The sequence below is a fragment of the Tenebrio molitor genome, chromosome 1 (genome assembly GCF_963966145.1).
Source record: "Tenebrio molitor chromosome 1, icTenMoli1.1, whole genome shotgun sequence".
NCBI classification, from domain to species: domain Eukaryota; kingdom Metazoa; phylum Arthropoda; class Insecta; order Coleoptera; family Tenebrionidae; genus Tenebrio; species Tenebrio molitor.
In genome coordinates, this window is record NC_091046.1 from 6,775,414 (window position 1) to 6,798,945 (window position 23,532).

Sequence of the window (23,532 nt, forward strand, 5' to 3'; positions counted from 1 at the left end):
GCAGCTGTGATTCTGCGCAGAGGATGTGGCTAAATGATCATTTTTGTCGTTTCGGTTGCACTATTGACTCTTTGCAACCTTGCAACTTTCCTGCTTTCTCTGCCATCTAATTTGATGGCAGAAAAGAGAGATGCTCGGAGAGAATCTTCCGCGACCAATAAAACGATACTTCTGACAGTGGGAGATTCTTCCGTTGAGCAAAAAAACGCACCCCTAGTTATAAAAACGTCAACAAGAAAAGTTGGGTTATGTTAATGGAGTTAATTCTCGTCTTTTCAAAAAATAATTAACAATACCCTGCTTCTCTCTAGCCGTTAACAGTATTCTTTTACGTTACATATCTTCTTGTTATTCAGCCATTTCGTGTAAATAATATTTTGAATGAAAGGAAGCGAATTTATTAAACTTAACCTCAAATTTGAAATGTCGCCACCAACGTTAAATTAAAAATTACTAATCTCAGAACGGCAGTGCGGCAACTTGCAAACACTTTGACAGTGCGGGAGTTTAAAAAACGGATAGTACTTATTATTCCTCTCAACTTCCTTTAAATTTAAATTTCATACAATAAAATTATTTTTACAAACTTAATAAATCATTTACTTTCTTACGAATATTAAAATAAATTAAAATCTGGCAATACGGTAACAAGAAAATGTCGAACAGACACTGATAGAAAAAAAGTTACATCCGCTGCATCACTGAATCAGTTAGTCCAACATATAGAAGTTAAAAAGCTAAAGTTGATAACGTCCTGGCAATTTCTGCTTTATATGGTTGGCAACTTCTATCCAAATATGACATGAATGACACTTTGACAGCGTTTTAAATTCAAAAAGGTTGTTCCCACATTTTATTTCAAAATAATGACCCCAGCGCTATGTTTTATTTGTGTAGACTTTGAAAAATTTGAGTCTTATCTATCTCTGGTCTTATTAAATTTAAGTTAAGTTGTAATAACATTAAACAACAAACACCGAATAAAAATAATTGAACAAAAATTCAAGATGGTGAACGTGATGGCTACCGTAACAGGTGCACGTTCCAAATTGGTGTCAAGTAACATAATACAGATGGCAAAAAGCCAGATACGAAGAAATACCTATTAAACCTTTAAAAAGTGAAACACAACAGTGAATCTGTTTTGGCGAAATGTTTAGTAATATGAAATACGAAAGAGCCAGAGGTATGAAAGCGTTTTCTACGTTTAAACGGTGACTAAACGGTAGTATAAAAAGATCTTGTCGGTTTCTTTATAAATCATATTTTATTTGCATAAAAACTAAATGTACCTAAACATAGAATACAGGTAAAATCTGTCTTAAAAGAAACAAATATAAAAATAGACTTACAAAAGACGCCGCAACATATTGCTGTAGAAATGACATCAAACTGTATCGTAAAACCGAAATTTGATTAAGCTGAAAGGTACTACAAGAGGAATTTAATGACCTAAGGATTCAGTCTCTTCTTCAGTCGCCGCCGGAATCTCGTCGACCACGTCGAACTCTTGTGCGTAATTCAATCCTTCTAAATAATTGCAATTGAATTCTTGCGCCGCCGCCACGCTACTGAACGTGGCCTTCAGCGTCCTGTGTCTGATTGGCCCCGAGCTCCACTCGACCCCCTTCCACACGCAGTGGTTCTTCTCGACCTGCCAACGAACACAATCAGAAACGTTCCGACCCCCATTTTTCCAACTTACTTCCATCACCGTGTTCACACCGATCAGGGTGTTGCTGACGATCTCGCCACTGTCGTTGTTTACACAGATCCTGGCGGCGTAGAGGTCTGGATCGTAATACACTTGCAAATCGCCGAGCGTTACTGTCTTCCATTCGCCGTTTAGCTGTTCGCTAAGTGTACAACGTTTCATGAACATCACAGTACTGAAAAATAGTTAAATACAATCCCACATTTGTCATACTTGCCTCGCGTAAACATAAACATACGGTTTAACACTCACATACCAAAGAAATGAACAATAAGCAACCAAATCAAACTGCAACCAAATACCGCAGACGTCGGCTCGAAATTTTGACAATTTTTGAAAACCCAATTCATTTATCATTCTTTATTTTATTTGTAACACACTTTAAGCTAACTTAATGTACACAGCGTTCTACTAATACACACTAAAATAAATTTAACATAATTGCTACAAGTAAGCGGTTTCGTGTCGGATGAAAGAAATATCTAACTGAACCTACCGATCGTCATCATCCTCATCCTCATCGTCTTCGTCGTCGTCGTCTTCTTCCTCGCCGTAAGACGCCTCCCTGGCGGCTCCTTGCTCGTCACTGCTCACGTCTTCGACGCCGTAATTCTGAATGGTGGAAGGGATAAATTTCGACGCATCAACCTCACCAACCGCTGGTTCTTCGTCTTTGACTTGATCCCCGCTCTGTTCGGGCTCAGCGCGGATCGAAACCTTCTCAGTCTGTACTTGTTTAACTTTGGAAATCACCTCCTGCACGATTTTGTGGAAGTTCTGAGCCAACTCGCAGTTCTTGAACCTGATCGCCAACTGTTCCAACGCTGAATCGTCGTCCGTGTAGTTATAACCTGCCCAAACCCAAGCTTTGTCCGAGGTTTTCATCGGCTGAAGCTCCAAGTCTGACAGAATGAGCTGATTAAGCACAACTTTATGCACTTGCTCCCTCCTCAGTAAAAATCTGTAAGTATCTAAAAACAAAAGACAAATCAAAAACACTCCAGACAACTGACAGGTCTCTATTACTGTTGACGGGATGATGGAGAATCTTCATCTGACCAACTCCTCTCTCTTTCCACTCTTTATTGTTGCTGTCGTATCTGAAGAGTTTGGCCCTCTCGTTGAAGAGAGCTTCTTCGTCTTCCTCTCCCGTCGAGACGACTATGGTATCGGGCAGGGGCACTATGGGGTCGTAGTGAGGATCGTACTCCTCATCTCCGCCACCGCCTTCTTCGGCATCTTCCGATGCTGACTTGTTTTTGCTGTCGTTACCACGCGAGCCAAAGACCGGGGCACCGGCACCCAGAAAGGCGAAAGGTGTCTTGTTGGAATCTAAAAAACGACCACATCAAAAATATTCTCCAACACTTCGACCACTTACCGTTTTTGTCTTTGACAAAAGCTGGCGGCGCTTCGGTGCTAACGTTCGCCGCCAAAGCAGCAAAACTGACGCCGCTGCTGCAGTCCAGAACCGCTGCGTCTTCTTCTTTCAAATTGACCGTTTTGGCGTCGGCGACGGTAATCTGACTCGTTGCACCGAAAAGTGGCCTGACTGGTGACTCAGCTGACTGCACGAAGGAGTTGCCACCTCCGAATATCGTCTTGGTTCCTTCATTAGATTTGCCAAGTGCCACAGGTGGACCTCCGAAAATGCTACCGGTGGTAGTTGCGGGAGCACCGAAGAGACTGCCGGTAGTTTTGAACAGCGAAGCGGAAGTGGTGCTTGGAGTGGCGTCGCTTTTTAGAGCCGCTCCGAAAATGCCACTGGACGGGGTTTTGAGCGTGGATTGGGAAGTTGTGGTGGTACCTCCAAATATTGGAGCTGTTGTGGTGGTGGCACTTCCAAATATCGGAGCTGTTGTGGTAGTGCCTCCAAATATATGGGGGGCTGTTGTGGTGGTGCCCCCAAATGTCGGGGCTATTGTGGGCTTACTTCCAAATATCGGAGTTGTTGTTGGAGCGGTAGTGGCGCCTCCAAATATCGGAGTTGTTGAGGTGGTGGTGGCGGCTCCAAATATCGGTGTGGTTGTATTGGTGGTGCCTCCAAATGTGGGAGTTGTGGTGGCGCCTCCAAATATCGGAGTTGTTGGGGTGGTAGTAGCGGCTCCAAAGATCGGAGTGGTTGTAGTGGTGGAGCCTCCAAATGCCGGAGTTGTCGTTCCGGAACCAAATATGGGTTTCCCAAACAAGCTTGTCCCGAAAATTCCTCCGCTTTTGGTTGCACCAGCACTGCTTGTGATCGTGGCAGAAGACCCGAGAATACTAGGAGTGGAAGATGATGAAGTCAGATGCGTCCCTCCGACGGAAAATACGGACGAAACGGAAGTACCAGACTCGTTCTTGCTTAGATCGGTAGGCGTTTGGAAAAAACTACTGCCAGACTTCGAACCGAATGCACTGGTAGTGGTCGAGGGTGAAACAAAAGCAGCGTTTGACGAACTCGCACTGGACAACAAAGGAGAAGAACTGAACCCACTTCCCGTCAGTTTGGGAGTGACCAAGAGCGACGGCTTGCTCAGAAGGCCCTTCAGCGTGGTGGCCGGCGCGGCCGAAACATCTGGACCCGACTTGAAACTGAACACCTCCTCTCTCGGCGTTGTAAAAACAGACCCCTCTCCTCTCGGCGTTGAAAAAACAGAACTGGAACTGGACGAAGAGCTGAGCGAACCCGCCGTGAAAATTTGATTGACGCTTTTGATTGTAGCTGTGGACTCGGCCGGCTCCAACAAATCCTTCAGATATTCGTCGTCTTTTTTGCACTGTTCGCACTGACAGTCTGACAACTGACGGTAAGACAGGTACTTCGGGGGCAGACCCAGTCTGATCGCCTCTTTCTCTTCCTCGGGGGTCACCTTCGTTTCGGACACGAATTCCACGCCATCTTCTTCCGTCTTTTGATCAGGTTCTTTGCCTGAAAACAACGACCTCGTATCACCCTCGTGTCAAAATGTTGATGGGATTATTTGGTGAAATAAAAATTCGAGGTTGGTTACAAATATTTATTAATGTTTTAATACACCAAATAAAACCAACAACACTCAGTGTTAACAAAATAAAAAATTAGAGATTACTCGGACAAAGTGAATGCAGTCTGTTAAAAAATATTACGAGAAAGGTCAGTCAAACACTTTGCCATTTTTTCTACACGTTAATATCACACCCAGGGGTTAGGTAACTATTCTATCGAATTAACAAAAACTCGTTAATATGTTTGTTAGGAACCACAGATTATTTCATTAATAAGAGTTAAAAAAGTTATATAATTAATACAAACGATACAAATAAAAATGATGTAATATGAAGAATGTAGCATATATTCTGATCTTTAAAAAATCCATACTTATAATATGTAGATAAAAGCACCAACGCTTAAAAAAATAAACGACAGACATGCAATGCTTTACAAAGTAAAATCGTCTTAATAAAAGTTGTTTGCTTCTGATATTACGACGCCATTATAAATTAGGTACTCCTTTGTTTTTCTCCAGTATAGGTAATTATTTTTCCGACAGAAATTCTTTGAAAAGAATAATTGATTTGATACGTTCTACAATGCATCAACAACTTTTATTTGACATGTTGCAAAAGCATTATTGCAAAACAATACCGCGGAGCAACAGTAACTGTTTCAGTTGGTAATAAAAAATTTTACTTGAAATTGGAAAGACTGAATTACACCTATTATGTTTTGTTATTATTGACAGCTGATATAAATTTCAAATTAAAACGTCTTGGCTTCTGTAATCTCTTATTGATAAAATGGTTTTCTGGCTGGAATATGACATAAAAGTCAGAAGTTTTATTGCCAACTCAAACAGTAATTGTCGCTCACGCGGTAGGTACTAAAACTTCCTCAGTCTGTCAATTCAACTGCAGCCAACACAATAAATTCAAAAAACTCCCAGACTGTCAAAATGAATTTTTGAAATATTTGTTCTGACCGTACTTGGTTACAAAATGTTCTCCCTCGAGCATACTTAACGTGAAATGTAGCCACAAAATAAATTTTATTTGTTACTAAATTGTAAACGTCATTTATTCGAACTGTCACTTGACGTTGAAAAGTCATTTTAACTGGCTAGTAGCGTTAAATTGACAGCAGACCAGTTATGAATTTAACAAGTTAGTAGAGAAATTTGAAATTTGGAAAGGATAGTAGCGTTTTTAACATTTGAACATTTTTATTTCTTTGTTTCATACAAATTAAAATTAAATGTACAATTAGAATTTCCGCTAATGTCGAACATTCCTGAGGCGGAAGTGAATTCGCTCGTCATTGGAAAAAAGAAAAGTAATTGGTCTGCTTGACGAGGACGAAGAGCTGCATATTTTCTGTACAAAACACAAGGTTGAAAACTGCAGCCCTCATCTGTGATCGTAAATCTCCTTGTTGTTAAATTCTTTGTATTCCGTAAAGTGACGATAATATATTTCTCAACATCTTCTACGTCCTTCACCGTCAACGAGAGAAGCTCGTCACACCGGCAAGCACCAAAAATTCCAAAAATTGTAATCACTTTATATAACAACCAATAGTCATCAGGAGCTTCAACAAGAAATTTTTCCACTTGCTCTTTTGTTAAAACCCTTGCCTTCTTCGGCACGTAACGCTCATTCTTTCTCTTGAGAAAAGCAATTACCTTATGAAATCTACAAATGTCAAGTTAAAATATCACTTTTTTTGACAACGTCTGTAATAGGAAAACAAACCTGCGAACTTCAGCATTTTCTTTAATTTCCAGGCAGCTTTTTAACATGGACCATTTCGACCACAAAGAATTGGGGCTAAATTTGTCTGATAGTTGGTGAAGATGCACCAAAAGAACGTCTTCCGTTACACCAGTTACGTTATTGTTTTTCTGCCAATTTTTAAATTCTTCATATTCTCGTTCATATCTTGCTAAAGACTTCGCTGGCAGTAAACTGGAAGCCACGTTTATAGCTTCCTTTTTGATTTCTTCTGGCACGTTCATTTGAGAAAAAATCTTGACGGAAATAAACAATTTGAACAAACGGCGCGTTGTCATAGTAATTGTACTTCTAAGGTTTCTGAGTTTTGAGCAATAATTTGGAAGAAAACAGAATTTGATCATTTTTAATTTTATTTAGTTGTTTACAATTTAGTAACAAATAAAATATTATACAAGACACGCCAGGTAACTGGTTTTACTGGCTCAAGGAGGTAACTGACTCGTCTTCGACTCGTCAGTTATATCCTCCATTCGCCAGTAAAAACCATTTTACCTGGCTTGTAATGTAAAATACTATAGGTATACTCCAATTTTTTTTAAAATCAATTGTCAAAGTGTTGTCATGTTGGTGTAAGCCGCTGGTTATTTGATAGTTATTAGATTGGCAACGTAAAATGTCAACTGTATGTCAGTCATTTTGATGTAAAGGCTCTTGCGCTATTGAAGGCGCAATTACATTTAAATAAAAATACAAAGTTAAATGCGTTTCCGAAAACAAGGATCTAACACAACAAGAAAAATTGGCTATAATTAGATTAGGTGAAGAAATGCAGACAGAAAAACCGACCATGCTAAATTGCAGTAAAGATGCACACATCATATTCGAGGTATTTTCTTTTAATACGTATATGGGTTCGTCACTGCGAGGAACTGATTAAAGAGGACTGGAAAAAATTGATGGGAAATCTACCACCAATTGAGGACATTCCTCTTCCGCAGAATCATATTCGGAAGACGATTGGGGGTTAGATTCTGAAAATGAATAGGTAAACTGCTTATATAACCCATTAAATAAATTCCCATTTGCCTGTATATGTTAAGTTACACTTTTTAGTGTGATTATCGCCTTTATTTCTCGTCTTTTGGTATAAAATTTGGTTACACCTGAAACTTTTCTGACATTTGAAAATTACTGATAATAACCTCAAACCTGATGTAGGGAGATTTTACGATAGAGGTGTCCCGAAACGAAAGGTTTTAGGGTGGTACAGCCTGGTCTTTGAGGGAATTTTGACATTTGATTTAAAAAAATTGGACTACAACTTGTTGCACTTTATATAAGTTTTTTTTTTCAGAATTTGTCATGCCCTTTTGCGGTAATAAAAATAATAATCACAGATACCAACCGGGCAATATGAAAATAACTACATAGTTAACTTGTGACTACGTTTGTGTTTTTGACAGTCCGGACGTTTTAGAATTTACTATAAAAAGTTAAGTAACTCTCAAAAACCTATAACATCTTGTAAAGAAGACATTATCAAAGCACCAAACAAAAGCAATAACAAGATTGTTAACGGAAAAACATTGACTACAACAATTTCATGATCACATGCTCAGTGCACTTTTTTCCACCAAATTTAGACGTGTATTATAACGCTGTGCGTGTAAAATTCTTTATGATTAATTACCAAACAATCAAACTCAATAGTTAGAACGTCTACTGTACAGATAATAAGTTGCCATTAGAAAAATGGTTACACTAGCAAACGAAATTATCATCGTGCTATCGACGTTATTGCTAAAACGCGTACTTGGCACCTTACCTGTATCACTCGACGCACCACCAAGTGCATCGTTCACAGCCTTCAAAAATTCCTGAGCGATTTCAGCATTTTTAAATCTAACACAGAACTGCTCGTTCGTCAGTTCGCCCTCGGAGTAATCAGGGGCGCTGAACAACCAAGTCTTCGCGTCCTTGGGCATGTACTTGACGTCGGCAGTGAGAACGTGATTCAGACAAATTTTGAATATCTGCTCCCGACGCATCAAAACTCTGCAAAACGACAAAACTGCACCAAGTCTCAAACGTGGCAACTCCACTCACCTCAACTTGCCGTTATCCCTCCGTTTCAAGATCTTGATATCGCCGAGACCTCTTTCCTTCCACTCTCCCGACACGAACCGGAACAACTTCGCCCTGTGACAGTACAACACGTCCTCCTCTTCTTCGCCGGTCTTCACGTCGATCTTGTCCGGCAGGGGAATCACCGGTTTGAAGTAGATGTTGTCGCACTCTTCCTCCACGTAACTGGCGTCGGACTCGTCGTCTTTGGCACCGCTGCTGATGCGTCTCGGAGATCTGGGAGTGAACTCGAAGTCGTGCTTTTGCGGGGAGCCGAACACGAACTTCTCCGTCACCGAAGTGTCCTTCTTTTCAGTAGAGGCGACGCTCGCGGCAGGTTTGAAAACGAAAGGAGCGTCAGTGGCAGTCGTCGTCGACGGATCTCCAAATATGGAAACGTTTTGCCCAAAACTGAAAGTCGCCTTGGAGCCGGCGGTGGTGGTTGGAAAACCGAAAGTGTACTTTTGTCCGGGCGTGTCCAGATTGATTCCTTTCGGGACGTCAGAGGCCTCCACGTCGCCTTTGGGGGTGTCGCACGCCACACACTGTACGGCATCCGCGAAATTTCTTATCAGACAGACTTTGCACTCCCACGTTCCTTCGATCGGTTTAAACAAGTCACCCCAACCCGTCGGTGCGCCCTGAGTGGTGGCGGGTTTAGTAGGTTGGATCCCGAAACTGAACTCCAAACCTCCCGTATCAAGATCGACTCCCTTGTTTGCTTCCTTCTTCGGCACCGAATCATCCTTTGGACTTTCGCACGAGATGCAGTGAGTCTTGTCGGCGTCGTTTCTTATGTAGCAGCTCTTACACTCCCACGAGCCCTCTTTGGGCTTGAAGGCGCTGCCCCAGGAGTTGGTCACCGCGCCCATGTTCGGAACGCCGAAAGAGAACGCAGCTCCGGACGCGTCGTTGTCGTTCTTCTTGGGAACAGTGTCGTTCTTGGGTGTGTCGCACGCCACACAATAGTTCACTCTACCGTCGTTGACCACGTAACAATTCTTGCACTCCCAGCTGCCCTTCGCCTGCTTGGAACTGTCCCCAAAAGAGATCACGGGCTTCGGGGGCGACTCCGTCTTCAGATGCTTCTCCGGATGTTTATTCACGACGCAATTGTTCTCGTCGAGCGACTCCTGAGCAGTGGTGATCGCTTTCAAGAACGAACTCGCCAACTCTTCCGTCTTGAACCTGATTGCGAAAGCTTCCGGTTTGATCACACCTTCGGAGAAGTCCTTCGCGCACCAGGTCAGCGCTTTCGGGTTGTTGCTCATCACCTTGAACTCCATGGTCTTCAGCAGCTGGTGATTGCAGCAAACTTTCAACACCTGTTCCCTACGCATCACCAGGCGAACGATGTGCGCGGACTTGTCTTTGAGCAACTTGATCGTGCCGAGACCCTTCTCTTTCCACTCTTTGGTCTCGCCGCTGGTATCGAAACGAAGGAGTTTGGCCCTGCTCTCGAACAACACCTCGCAGTCCTCTTCGCCCGTCTTCACTTCCACCAGCTTTGGCAGAGGCACGACCGGCTTGAACTCCGCCGTGGGGACAAACTCATCGGGTTTGTCGTCGTCAGCTGGGACTTTCTCATCTTTCGCAGCCACCGAAGATACTGAACTGCTGGGTGTGGTTTCGTTTTGTTTCTGAACAGGAGTGAAGTTACATTGAAAACTGGGGAACTGAGCGGTGGAACCAGTCTTGGTACCGAAAGAGAAACCAGAAAACGGACTAACTTTCGGCGAGTCCGCCTGGACGACAATCGGAGTGACAGGATCTGCTTTGGGTTTGAAAGTTGGAGTGCTCGAAAACACGAACCCACCCAGCGACGCTTGAGGCTTGCTCATCTCCGACTCTTTACTCGCACCTGGTTTCTCTTTGGTCTCAACCTGCGCACTCTCCAACTCCTTTCGAGCGCTCTCGAACGCATCGTGGAACTTCTTCGCCTCTTCTGGATTCTTAAACTTGACGCACAACTTCTCGAGCACCACTTCTTCGTCGGCGTAGTCGTGCGCGGCCCAAATATACGCCCTGTCACTCTTCGCCATCGCCGTCAGAACCATATCTTTCGTCATGAAGTGATTGGCGCATATCTTCAGCACCTGGTCTCGCCTCATCAAAATCCGAATCTTCTTGGTCTCGGGATTCTTCAGTATCTTCAACCTGCCGATCCCGCGTTCCCTCCACTCCTTGCTCTCCGTCACGTATCTGTACAACTTGGCACGTTCGCAAAACAGAACCGTCTCGTTCTCTTCACCCGTCGTGACCGGAACCTCGTCCGGGAGCGGAATTATCGGCTTGAAGTCGGGACAGGGATCGTGTTCGTCCTGCGACGTCGTCGACACGTTGCTCTTGTTCACCGAGTCGTTCTTGCTCGAATTGAAAGTCTGCTCCAGCGACTTCTCGATCTGCAGTCCCAGACTGACGTTCATCGGGGTCTTGTCGGCGACTGCGGAGTAGACGGGGGCCGCAACGTTCGACAGCAGACTCTGCGTGGAGATCGCCGGGGGCGGCTTGCTCAGCACCGAAGGCGACGTGTTGGGAACGGTCGAGGTGGGAAGCGGTATCTGGTAGTTGTGCGGCTGCGCCTTCGGAATGTTGCCTTTCAAGTGTTGAGGGGGAATGGTGACGGACAGGACGGGCTGCGAAATTGATGTCTTGGTGGACGGCAGCGGGTCCGAGGTGGTGATGACCACGTTGACGGGCGGCGCTTTGGCGGCGGTGACGGAAACCGCGGGGAACACGCTTGCGCTCGTGGTCGCGGTGATCTTGGGATCTCTGAAGAGATTCGATTGCACCGGGGTGGGGATCGTCTGCGCCAACCCCTGGCCCGTGAGGAGACTGACGCCCAGAGTGGTGGGCGGTACGGTTGTCTGGCTGAGCGGTTGGCCGTAGGTCACTGTGGGCTGCACTTGCGACAGCGCGGCCGAGATTGTTCTGAAGTCTTGGCCGGACATGCCCGCCAACTGCTGCTCGGACCCGAACTGCAAGCCGCCCCCGGTCTGCGGCAGACCCAGCCCCCCGTAGTACGCCACCGGTGGGTACATCCCCGGGTACAACGGGGGCGGCCCGTACAGAGAAGGCGCCCCGGGCAACCTCGCCTGATAATTCTGGTACAAGTTGGTATTGTAAGCCGCCAAATTCGAATTGATGTTGTAATCAGTGCCGTAATCGTTGGCCAATCCGTATATGTCTTCGTCGGTCAACTGGCTCGTCTTGTTGATGTCCTTCTTCAACTCCGCGATCTCCTTCTTCATTTCGAACACCATGTCCGAAACGCTCTTGAAGTTGTCGAGTTCGTCGATCGAACTCTTCAACTCGTTCACCGACTTCTTGATATCCTTCAACTCCTCGTAACTGTGCTTCATCCCCTTCAACTCCTCTACAGTCGACGTGAGATTGTTGACAGCTTCCTTGAAACTCCTCAGCTCGTCTACCAAAGTACGATGCGACTCCACCATGATTTTGTTGTGTTCGAGGATGTGGTTAATTGCGGCGTCTTTCGACGCCGTCAACTGTCTCAACTGAGCGTCTAACCTCTCGGGACTCGGCTTGGCCTCTCTCTTGAAAATATCTGAGCGATAGGGCGTGGAATGGTTGTTGGGGTGGTCACCCCTACTGAACAATCCGTTGAAATAAGTGGAATTGTGGGCGGTGTACCCTGTCACGTAGTGATCACCGGTGCTATCCGCCGATGACACGTTTTCGTCGGACATGCCGTCACATTCGTTTCTATTTGTACAATCCGGGTCTATTCTGGAGAGGAGACGTTCGATTTTCTCGATTTCGGTGCCCAACTGCTCGTTCAGGGGGTGCTTCTGGTCGACCGAAGGCTCCCTCAGTCTGTCCAGAGTCAAGTACAAACAATCGCGAGCCCGCGACAGGAGAATTATGTTCTGGCTGCGCATCTCAGACGTCACACTTTCTTTGTTCTGGCTAGTCTGCTGGTCCGCCATGTGCTTGTAGATCTGCGCCTGGTAGAAACTGGCGTAGGGATCTTTGAGGCTTTCGAAGATGCGCAAGGCCCTCTCGTACTCCTTCTTCTTCATCAGTTGAGTCCCGCTGAACAGTTTTCCGATCTCGATGTGCGAACAAATCTCGGTCAAGGACATATCTTTCGACCTGCAATTGAAGAGTTTGTTGGGTGGGTAGGACACCGCTTGGTTGTTTTTCATCTTCTCCAAAATGGGCAACGCAGACTTCCAGTACAACTCGGCTCTGGCTTCGTTGGCCTCCACCTCCGATTGTTTCGTCGAATTCTTGGAACGTTCGGCGAATGTTTTTGCCAGGGTGACCAACAGCTTGACGTCCAAGCCGTTGTCGACGCACCTCAAGATTCTGATCCCGTCGACTAAAGTCAACCTCAACTGGTCCACCGCCGAGTCGTACTCGTTCTTGTACATCCTGTAGGCTGCCTTAAAGAAGGTGTTTTGGTTCGAAGTACCCAACTGTTGCGTGACCGCTGCTGGCAACACGTTCGGCTTGTCCAGATTGTAATACGAGATGAGTGGCGTATTTTCCAAACTAAATTTGGCACAAAGCGTGGCGCTATAAATGAAAGCTTGCACGTCGAGAACGTTCAAAGTCTCGGCGCCGCAATTTTTCAGGTTCTTCACGGAGTACTGGAGCCCGTCGAAAACGGTACACTTCAAGTCTGACAGTTTGTTGTTGAGAGCTATCCAGATGTGATGATGCAAAGAATCCGGAAAGATCAACTGAGCTTCTTCGTCGTACTTAAGTAACTCGCCGCTTTCCGGTACTCTCAGGGTGATCTCGAACAACTGTTGGTCGGTTAAGAAGTAACTCGTCTTCATCTTCAACTGTTGGTCTCGCGTGACGAACAACTTCTTGAACAACTGCTCCCTCCACATGCCCATCGAATATTGAGTGGCCTTCTCTATGATGATCGACTTCCTGTCTTTGGCGGCGGCTTGCAGGATGTGACCTGCTTGCGAACACCTGAAAGCTGCTTCTTTGCGCCACTTCCGCACCAGATTTCGTCGAGCTTCCGGTGCGTGATTGAACCACATACTCTGCAAGTCGGGAGGCTGCGAATGATACGACGCGAAAAGCAGAGGCAAAGTGATGTTCGAAGCTTCCTTGTACTTGATGAGGTCTTTTTGGGCTTGTTTGAAGACTAGCGTCGCCATGTGGAAACACAGTTGGGAGCTGTAATGGTTGAGGAACTGTTGGAGGAAGTGTTTGTCTGGACAATCGCCAACGTTCAGCGACGCTTTCGCCAGAGTTTGGTCGAAATTGAACAAAGCGTTCACATACTCCGTCGTGATCTTGACATTCTCGCTGTGCTCCGCCAGAGTCAAACTGACCAACTTGTCCAAAACAGACACCGACAAGAACCAAAACTCCCATCCCAGCGAATCGGGCAGCGACACGGTCCTCTGGTATCTGACCAAAACTTCGGCCACAGTCTCGTACCAAGCCAAGTTATTGTGAAAAATGGCCAAATCTTTGGCTTCGACATCCGAAGCGTGCTTGTAGGCCTCTTTGACGTGATGCTGCATCAGATGTTTCAACAACCGCACCCTCAACTTCACGTCGGTGGGACGCATCTCCAGTTCTCTCAGTATCAAATTCGAAACGTCTCGCGGATCGTCGTTTTGCGCTGTCAAGATGCGCTGTTTCAGGTCAAAGATGGCAGGATTGTGGGGGTCGAAGGACTGTGCCAGTTCGCAAAAGTGTTTCGCTCCGCTCTGGTCCATTTCGACGTCATCGGAGGCCAGCAGTTCGCACACTGGAAACGATCGTGAACGGCGATATTTCATGTTTTTGGAGAGACGAAACGGGTGGGAGTGACTCACCTTTTAGGACGAGGTTGTTCTGTTTGGGGTCGAGGCGAAGACTAGTTGTGTAGGACTGAAGGGCGGCTTCTTTTCGGCCAAGCATCTCCAGACACTTTCCCAACAGAAGATGTGCTTCCGCGGAATTCGGTCTGGCGCTGAGGAAGGTTGAGACGTAACGACGAGCTTCCTCGTAGCGCTCGATCTTGAAGTACTGCTTGGCGAAGGAGAAACAACGAAGATTTCGCTGCAACAAATACGAGACGTTGCAACATGCACCAAAGTGAAAAGAACGTGGCTCAAGCTTATCTTAATCATGTTTAATTTTTTTCAGCTACAGCTTCTTCACTTTACCTTATGTTAAATGCTTACTGAAAAAGTACGTTAACAACCCAATAAATTTATTCGTTTTTAATTCTACTCTCTTTTACTACCCCAAAATTACAAGAAAAAATGTGCAGGGACTTCCCCAAATCTTCTGATCACTGATTCGACTATAATCTTATCGTAACTTTCAATTAAAGGGGGAGATAACATGAGAGTAAGTGGTGTAGTACCACAAGCTGTCGGTTTATCGATTAAAGCCGGCCCTGTTAAGCCAAGGTCCGTGACAAAACAGATCCAACAGGAGCCTGCAGATGCCAAAAATTGGTGGCGAACTGGACTAATGGACGGGAGATATTTTAAGAAAACTTTTTTTACGTTCTAAAAATAATTTCCCGCCAATGCGGTTCCCTGCATGTGACATTGGTGTGAGACATTCTTCCAATAATAAATAAAACGTAATTTTAAACCGAGCTAATCGATATCTTTAGAATCATCGATTTTCGGAGAGGGTGTGAATAGCAAGGGTTAGATCGTGTTCAAAGACCTGCACAACGTTGTCAGTAACTGCACCGGCACGTTATGACAGCGATTTCAAAACGCTTACCTCCGTTTCGTTATTTATCTTCCTCAGGCATTCTTCCACATGTCTGTCGACGTCTATCTTTTTATTGGGGAACATTGCGATAATTGTCTAGCAAAACGTACATTTAAACAACCAATTTCACAATTAAAAAAAGTTTATAAAAACCGTTACGACATAAGATTTCACTGCAACAAACGCCCGTTCACCATTTTAAAACTGACGTCACAGGTGGGGGGCGTTCACGCCAAAAATGTCAAAATCATTGCGCAGCAGCGACCCCTATGATCTTCACTTAATTAAAATAATTAGCTACGTAAACTTAATAAGAAATTGAAGAATTTTAAAAAATAATTAAGAATAGATGTAATTTGATAAAGTTATTACTAAATATTGGGGACATAAATTAAATATTATATTCTTTTTAATTTCATCGTCCCAGTAGCACCACCATATAGGACGAAAAATTCTGTGTGTGGTTACCAACTTAAACAGAAGGATGTTATTCTACATTGGAACAAGAAAATATAATTATATATTTTAGACGCATCAAAAATAGTTCGTACCAGTTTAAAATAAATTAAAGATAAACATTTGTGTTAAATTTAGCTGATCACGTGAGGTTATAATCGTTGATAAAAATAAATGTTTGGGTATATTTATTAATTTAGGCGCCAGATGGTAGTGCGGTAGAAAAATTCCCCAAGATATCTTTGACGTGTCCGCCATAATTCAGTTTTAGCTTTATTAGCATTTTTGACCAACGGTGCCAACGGAAAAGTGAATTTTTGCCGAAGCGCTAACAGTAACATAAATTTTAACACAAAAGGTAAGTTTTCATGTTTACAAAACCTTTGAGACGGTAATTGAACACTGCATGCTCCGAATACTAGCCTAGCTCGTCACACTGTTGTTAAAAACACCATCACTATTTTTTTCTAAATTAATTGCAGGAGATGGCAGATAGTGATGATGAATACGACCGTAAACGTCGCGATAAATTCAGGGGTGAACGTGCCGAAGCCACTTATCGGGGGGCCGAAAGAGTGGCGAGGCCTAGGGACGATTGGGCAGAGCGGTAAGTTTATCAATAACTGTTTTAAATCGTCTTACTTTTATTATTATAGTGATTCTTGGTCACGACCTAGGCCCCGTGAATACCGCCCTGGCGTAAGAGACAGAGGGTACTCTCCCAGCCTTGATCCTGCACCGAAAAGGCTTCGACACGATTATTACGCCGACAGCTACTACAACCATTACACCCCTTATCACCAGAGCACACATAGGTATGTCCATATATAATATTAACTGTTCAAACTTGTAGAATGCATGAACCAGTAAACAGAAAAATTGACTCAGCCTCCTCAGTACTTATCAACAAAATAACATTAGTTGCATAATTACTTTTTAATCTATTTTAGAAAGCACTTTTAACTGTTTGCTAATTATTAAGTGTTGAAGCCCTCAAGTTGCTTTTTTTTAAGCTTTAATGCCCAAATTGATATTTATCACATAACACAAGAAGCTAAATAATTCATTTTTTTTTTATTTTGGTAGTATTGAATGACTATTTTTTATTTGCTAAAGATGAATAATTTTGCTTAAGTTTTTGTACATTCTTTGAATATATTGTATGATAAAACATTACAATTTTTTATTACTTTACCTCTGGGTTTTTTTTCTACTTTTTTTTAAATCTTGCCATTTTATTAGTTGGCAAATTTAATATAAGCGATGGAGTATGTAAGTTGTTTTTAGGTTCAGCATTCATCATTACTTCATGGGATATTTTGCTTTGTTTAATATATTATAAGATGTATTTTTTTATATTTCCAGTTTTAAAAATAAAAAATTATTTTCACTTATTCTTTATGAATCAATAATTACATAATTTCAAATGTTCGCAAAATCCTCATTTGGCGCTACAACTTAGCATGCATTTTAATTTTATGGGCCACACTAAATTCTGTGTATTCTCATCTATTTTCTTATTATTTTAGAAGTCCTTTTCGTTTCTTCTTATATAATTGCAAATAACGGAATCACTAACCAAGAAAACTTCTTATTTTTAAAGAGCTGGTAATTTCTTCAGAGAACCTCCGCCGTCGTCGCAATCCGAAGGCCAACAGCCCCCAATGATGTCATTTAAAGCATTCCTCGCAACCCAAGACGATAACATCTCGGACAGTGAAGCAATAGAAAAATACAATGACTACAAGTTGGAATTCCAGCGTCAACAACTTAACGAATTTTTTGTTGCCCATAAGGACGACGAATGGTGTGTATCTTTTCCTATCTCGACTGTAATAAATATTTAATGATGAAAAGCATTGGCACAGATTTAAATCGAAGGTGTATGTAGCACGTTATTTATCTGGAGACAATAAAATCAAATGAAATAATCGTCAGTTACGTCCACCTTCACAGATTAAAGAATTTTCCAGGATTCATTAGTAATAACTAAATAATTAAGTAGATATAATTGTACAAGATAAGGTTATATATTTAAACTTTTTCCCCAACATGTTACTTTAAAAGCCTTTTTCTCTACAGCACTGATTCGAGACTTCCTGACATCTTCGTAAAATATAATTATGTGTTTTGTGTGTGAAAACATGTGAATACACTACGTTAAAAGTATATATTGAATTGAATATAGATATGAAATGTGGAATTATTTTAAACCGTTGATAAAGCTATGCGCGCAATGCATATGCTTTCGCGTACTTTGTTAGGGTTAAATTATACAGGTGAGATTCACGACGAAGAAACATTATCAATTTATTATATGTATATGTATGTTGGTATGACTGGGCTAAGCCGAGCGAACATAACAATCCTGACCCATGAAAGTGCATAATTGTTATGTTCGTAGTCGAGTGACTGCTCTTCCATTCTCTTTCATCACATCTTCATTCTCTTTTTTTTTATCAGACATAATTGTTAATTTACTCTTTCTAAAATTGAGTTAACAGTTATGTTCGTTCCCCATATCCATTATAACATTTTTTTAAAATTTGTTAACTCATCTGAACGAGTTGAATGAAGCGAATGTTTTATTATGTCTACTGTGCATTTTTGGGGATTCTGTTTATTGATGTGTTCCGTTCTCTTTCTTTTAGGTTCCGTCTGAAGTACCACCCTGAGGATTCCGTAAAGAGAAAAGAGGAGCAGATGGCAGCACTGAAGGTAACTTCGTTAAGCCGACAAGTACACTCTAGATCCATTTATTCATTTTTTTACAGAAAAGAGTCGAAGTGTTCTTGGAGTTGATGAATAGCGGCAAACTGGCAGTTACTGTCGATTGTATTAAGACCGGCGATTTGCTTAAGCTATTGGACACAGTTGTAATCAAGTTGGAAGGAGGTACAGACGAAGACCTTGCCATATTGGAACAAGAATACACAGGTTCGGATCCCATTTTGTTTTACAGCGTTTTATTTCAGTTCAGTTTATTATTTTAATAAAAATAAATGTATTTTTTGTTCATTGATTTGTCATGCTTTGGCTAGAACTTGAAGAAAAAAGTAAAGAACAAAAGAAGGAAGAGGGATCTGAGAAGGTAAATGACGATTCTGCTAAGAAGGAACAACAAGAACCCGAAAAACCAAAATGTGAAGAGGTGGAGACAAAAGAGAATGGAGAAAGTGGTGATACAGCAACGGAAGACGGTGAGATAGAACAAGATAAAGTCGAAGAAAATCCACCTCCTGAAGAGAACAAAGAACCGGAGAAGATGGACGTGGACGATGAGAAGAAGGAAGAGCCCGAAACTAACGAACCGCCGAAAGAGAAAGAAGCCGTGGAAGGGGAGGAAGAAGTAAAGAAAAACCAGAAAGGTAAAGTTGTCATTTCGGGATATCAAGACTTTTATTAACTTGATGTTTGTGCAGACAAAAAGAGAAAACGGTCTTTTTCGGGCAGCAGCAGCGGCTCGTCGAGCAGCAGCAGCGAGAGCGAAGAAGAGAAAGACAAGAAGGAAAAGAAGGAAGAGGAAGAAGACGCGGAAAAGGACAAGCAGAAGGAGGAGGTGAAGGAGCAGATCGAGACCGTCGAGGACGACAAACCCGAAAAGCCGAAATCGTTGCACAAGACGACTTCCATTTTCCTGCGCAACTTGGCCCCTACCATAACCAAGCAAGAAGTGGAAGCGGTGTGCGGCAGATACGAGGGATTTCTGCGCGTGGCGCTGGCGGACCCCCAGCCTGAAAGGCGGTGGTTGCGCAGGGGCTGGGTGACGTTCAAGAGGGACGCCAACATCAAGGAGATCTGCTGGAACTTGAATAACATCCGCCTGAGGGACTGCGAGTTGGGCGCCATCGTTAACCGGGACCTCAGCCGACGCATCAGACCCATCAACGGGATCACTGCCCACAAACAAGTCGTCCGTTCTGACATTCGAATATCTGCCAAAGTAGCGCTGCATCTCGACAACAGATCGGGGCTGTGGTTGGACGAGGAGAAGAAGGAGAAACCGCAGCAGACGTTCGGATTGGTTTCGAATAATCCCGTTCTTCACAACATCACCGACTATCTGATCGAAGAAGCGAGCGCCGAAGAGGAGGAGCTTCTGGGACTCGAACCCACAGCCGACGCTCAAGATTCCGCAAGTACCGTGGAAAGAGACGAACATCTTATATCTGTTCTGGACCGCATCATTTTATATTTGCGAGTTGTTCACTCGGTTGACTACTACAACCATTGTGAGTACCCGAACGAAGATGAGATGCCAAATAGGTGCGGGATTTTGCACGCCCGAGGGCCCCCACCCACCACCAAAGTAATGCCCCGTTTCATTTGTGTTTTTCGAAAATTAATCCGTTTTGTTTAGACCGATATGACGCAGTTCATTGGTGCTCCAATAGAAGCCAAGATGTCTAGTTTTCTGCCAGAGAAACCTCGCGACGAGAATAAGAACGAGACCAAACTGATCCATTTATCTCTCAAAGATGTGGACACGGAAATTGACAAATTTGTCCAAGCGAACACGAGAGAATTGGCCAAAGACAAGTGGTTATGCCCCCTTTCGGGCAAGAAATTCAAAGGTGACATTTTGTCAACAAAGTGGACATTTTGACGTGATTTGTTTGGCTTTAGGTCCCGATTTTGTTCGCAAGCACATCTTCAACAAACACGCGGAGAAAATCGAAGAAGTGAAGAAAGAGGTCGAATTCTTCAACAATTATTTACGTGACCCCAAGAGACCAATGTTAGCGGAGGCTCCGCAACCAAAACGCGAAGAACCACCGACTTACAATCATCCCTCGTACGGAAGTTCGTTCGGAGGGTACGGACGGTTACCTCCCTACTATAACCAAGGTTACTCTCAAAGATCTAGAGGTTACGCTCCGAGGTCGAGGTAAGTTTGTGGTAAACCTCTTTTTTTATTTTAGTTAAAGGGTTCAATTGACAGGGGTGGTGGACCAGGGGATTTCAGACCCGTCATCCACTACCGAGATCTTGACGCCCCCAGGGAGCCAGAAGAATTTATTTAAATTTAATTGTTAATAAGAAACAGAATTATTACAATATAAAAAATTACATTTTATTTCGTAACTATAAGTTTGTAAAGGTACAATAAATAAATACAGTTTTAAAGTAAAATTATTTCCAAACGTATAAAATAAAGGATAAAGAGGTAATTCTGAGAGGACGTTAAAACAAAAGCAACAGAACTTTCAATCGCAGCAACCTAAACAGGAAGCAATTCGTTTTTAGAATGGAGATGTTTCAACAATTTACAAATAATTAAATCTGATTATGTGAATAATAATATTTAATTGTTAAGTTGTATTTGTTTACGATGATTGTTGAATAACCTTAAATTTGGAAATAGCGCCATTAGTTTGAAAGGCAGTTGAGTTGACAGATGGTGGCGCGTCGGTCGTTTTTCCCACTCTTGTTTTAATTTTCTCACTTAAGTAATGGCGGTGATTAAGCTTAATTCATTTAACAACAAATAATTTGCGTTAAATCTGTTCACTAACCGCCAACCGGCATTTAGAATAATATTGTTGATTTCGTGGTGTAGATAACCAGAGCTTCCATTAGGAGGAGTATCTTTAAAAACTGAAGGAAACACGAAACGTGACCGTGTTTACACCAAACTAAAGTCTGATAGAAATAAGTTCAATCTGTTCTTTTCGGCGTTAAAAGTACTGTGTTGAAATTCCGTCGACAAACAACATGAGTAAAGCCGATTATTCCGAAAACGAAGACGATCCGGCAGTGTACGAAAGCTCAGGATCTGAATGGAGCAGTTCATCTGAATTAGAGCCAGTAAAGTTGGTTTATTTCAGTATGTAAAAAAAACCAATGTCGATTTTCTCAGGTAAGGAGAACCACTCGACGAACGTCGTCCAGAGCGAGCAAGAAACCTAGGTTAAAATCTGAAAGTAGTAGTGATAGTGAAATTGATGACCCAAAACCAAGGAAAAGAAATGGGGTCAATAAGAGACAAAAAGTGAGTAACAAGCCAGGATCACCTGAACCAGTGTTAAAAAGTGTTTCAAAAGTTATACATTCTAAAGATTTCTCAGTAAGTTATTGTACTTTTATTATGGAAAGTATCCTGTTTTTAAGGCATTTTTAGACTGGTTCGTTCCTAATATTAAAAAAAGATGCACAAGTAGGTGATAGGAATAAGCATCCCTGCATATGGAGAGTGGATGGCAAGGCTTTATTACAAAAATATGAACCTTTCGAAGATGAGGGAAAAATTAGACACAAAACTACTTCTATTGTGAGTATTTTGTAGATTTTGTAATTGATTTTAAAAATTTGATTTACTCCAGTACACAGGTTGGTCAGCTTTAGATAGAGACTTGTATGCCCCAGTAACAGTGACCGTCAAACAACATAATAATCAAACCTTAATCGTTGATCTCAACTGGGAAAAATTAAAAGAAATAAACATGGATAGTGATTAATGTAGATATATTTAGTTTAATATACATAAAATTCATTTGTTATTAATTTGTACTAACAGTACACTTTCTTTATGTTATGTTTTTTCAAGTGATATTTTTTTACTATATTATTTATATTCATTGATCTTAAATGTCATCCATGATTTCATTTTTTAAGTTTTTCTTGCAATATGACAAAGACTTAAAATGTATTTTTAATTTAACACTGATTACAGAAAAACGTGGGAATTTTAATAAAAGATTAAAATCTGCATTGTCTTTGGTAGACTCCTCAGATCAAATTAATAACAAAGAATTTATTGAACTGTTTATTTGTTGGGTGATAGTTACAAAACGGGAAATAAATATAACAATAGGTTTATGAATAGAACTAAATTATAAATGAATGACGAACATAAGAAATGGATGATGTAATCGAAATTGCATTTTAAAATTGTGCAAATGATGAATGTACAAACTTAGGCTTCCTCTGTGTTAGCTGGGGTATAAGACCCGACAATAGGCGGGTCAATAACAATTCTTTTCATGACAAAGAAAACTACAACTCCAACAATTATTTCTCCTAGTCCCACTAGGATGATCACAGCCCACGCTGGTATCGGTGAATCCCCTGAAAATTTATAAGTTATAGAGACGACAAAACAACAGCTCATTTGAATTGCTCATAGAAGTTGATTAATTTTATCTTGGAGATACCTAACGTAGAATACAAATTTACCATTTATTGAGTCAATCTGTGTTACGACACATTCAGATATAGGAAATATGCTGGCATGATAAACAAGTAGGTCTACATCCAGATTATTTTTACGCGCAGTCGATGTTTAAAGGAACGTTGACATGACTCATATCGCACACCTTATCTGCGATAAGTACGAGTTCATTTTTTAGAAACAAATTCGTAGGTATTTAAATTACTAAGACAAAAGACTTGTATTCTGTTATTGTGGTAACATTTACGCACACAAAAAGATATTCTTCAAAATGTTGATGTACTGATTTATGTTTTATACTTACGCAAGTAAGTCCTGGTTAGTGATCTCCTTCCCTTAAGAATAGTTCTCCTCGCCTCAACTTGGTGGGATATTATCATCGCAAGAACTGTCGAGAAATTAGAAAGGTGTAAAGAAAAACTAAAACAATGCCGGTTACTTACCGAGAAAAACGAAAACGGATTTTGCGAAAGCCATGTTGGATTTTTTTGATCCGTTCACAACAACAGGTTGATAAATACAATGTTAACTATTAACTTGATGCTATCTTATCTGACGATAGATATAGATTCCCAAAAATGATTCACTTTTTGCCACCATTCTGCGTCAGATTTTTGTTTTTCTTTAAAAGGAGAACTGACCGACATCGAAATTTTTCGGG

At 42.2% G+C, this 23,532-nt stretch overlaps 3 protein-coding genes and 1 long non-coding RNA gene across 9 annotated transcripts; 2 read left to right on the forward strand and 2 right to left on the reverse strand.

Annotated features, from left to right (window-relative positions):
• Window positions 1–1,248: 1,248 nt before the first annotated feature.
• On the reverse strand, window positions 1,249–15,465 carry Nup358 (Nucleoporin 358kD). Its single transcript, XM_069044285.1, has 9 exons — window positions 15,254–15,465; window positions 14,344–14,569; window positions 8,513–14,276; window positions 8,232–8,461; window positions 3,096–4,625; window positions 2,741–3,046; window positions 2,211–2,685; window positions 1,706–1,889; window positions 1,249–1,654 (listed from the first exon to the last, which is right to left on the reverse strand). Exons 1-9 carry the CDS (start codon window positions 15,326–15,328, stop codon window positions 1,445–1,447), a joined length of 9,000 nt encoding a protein of 2,999 aa, XP_068900386.1. The 5' UTR covers window positions 15,329–15,465; the 3' UTR covers window positions 1,249–1,444.
• Window positions 15,466–15,803: 338 nt separating this feature from the next.
• Window positions 15,804–20,833, forward strand: Ars2 (arsenic resistance protein 2). Of its 6 annotated transcripts, none has more exons than XM_069044375.1 (11): window positions 15,804–16,058; window positions 16,183–16,307; window positions 16,378–16,515; window positions 17,304–17,507; window positions 18,352–18,418; window positions 18,475–18,637; window positions 18,742–19,068; window positions 19,123–20,009; window positions 20,061–20,274; window positions 20,327–20,588; window positions 20,629–20,833. In XM_069044375.1, exons 2-11 carry the CDS (start codon window positions 16,186–16,188, stop codon window positions 20,735–20,737), a joined length of 2,493 nt encoding a protein of 830 aa, XP_068900476.1. In that variant the 5' UTR covers window positions 15,804–16,058; window positions 16,183–16,185; the 3' UTR covers window positions 20,738–20,833. The 6 variants fall into 6 exon arrangements, with proteins under 6 accessions (XP_068900476.1, XP_068900472.1, XP_068900465.1 ...); XM_069044371.1 differs by having other exon boundaries at window positions 15,805–16,058; window positions 16,357–16,515; window positions 17,322–17,507; XM_069044364.1 differs by having other exon boundaries at window positions 15,806–16,058; window positions 16,357–16,515.
• Window positions 20,834–21,113: 280 nt separating this feature from the next.
• On the forward strand, window positions 21,114–22,409 carry LOC138128415 (uncharacterized). The gene is made up of 4 exons (XM_069044625.1): window positions 21,114–21,508; window positions 21,561–21,767; window positions 21,822–21,971; window positions 22,024–22,409. Exons 1-4 carry the CDS (start codon window positions 21,416–21,418, stop codon window positions 22,156–22,158), a joined length of 585 nt encoding a protein of 194 aa, XP_068900726.1. The 5' UTR covers window positions 21,114–21,415; the 3' UTR covers window positions 22,159–22,409.
• A 44-nt stretch (window positions 22,410–22,453) lies between these two features.
• Window positions 22,454–23,474, reverse strand: LOC138128456 (uncharacterized). Its single transcript, XR_011158675.1, has 3 exons — window positions 23,315–23,474; window positions 23,176–23,259; window positions 22,454–22,768 (listed from the first exon to the last, which is right to left on the reverse strand). It is a non-coding gene; the product is annotated as an uncharacterized lncRNA (long non-coding RNA).
• Window positions 23,475–23,532: the final 58 nt, after the last annotated feature.

Excerpts from the sequence above, each read along its gene's own strand:
- Nup358 (XM_069044285.1), bottom strand. The coding sequence starts at position 15,328 with ATGTTCCCCAATAAAAAGATAGACGTCGACAGACATGTGGAAGAATGC. Across the intron at positions 8,462-8,512 it reads AGGGATAACGGCAAGTTGAG|AGTTTTGATGCGTCGGGAGC; the intron begins GTGAGTGGAGTT and ends GTCGTTTTGCAG. Across the intron at positions 1,655-1,705 it reads GTGTGAACACGGTGATGGAA|GTCGAGAAGAACCACTGCGT; the intron begins GTAAGTTGGAAA and ends GTTCGTTGGCAG.
- Ars2 (XM_069044364.1), top strand. The coding sequence starts at position 16,186 with ATGGCAGATAGTGATGATGAATACGACCGTAAACGTCGCGATAAATTC. Across the intron at positions 20,010-20,060 it reads GGCCCCCACCCACCACCAAA|ACCGATATGACGCAGTTCAT; the intron begins GTAATGCCCCGT and ends CGTTTTGTTTAG. Across the intron at positions 20,275-20,326 it reads TTCGGGCAAGAAATTCAAAG|GTCCCGATTTTGTTCGCAAG; the intron begins GTGACATTTTGT and ends GTTTGGCTTTAG.
- LOC138128415 (XM_069044625.1), top strand. The coding sequence starts at position 21,416 with ATGAGTAAAGCCGATTATTCCGAAAACGAAGACGATCCGGCAGTGTAC. Across the intron at positions 21,768-21,821 it reads TACATTCTAAAGATTTCTCA|ACTGGTTCGTTCCTAATATT; the intron begins GTAAGTTATTGT and ends AGGCATTTTTAG. Across the intron at positions 21,972-22,023 it reads GACACAAAACTACTTCTATT|TACACAGGTTGGTCAGCTTT; the intron begins GTGAGTATTTTG and ends GATTTACTCCAG.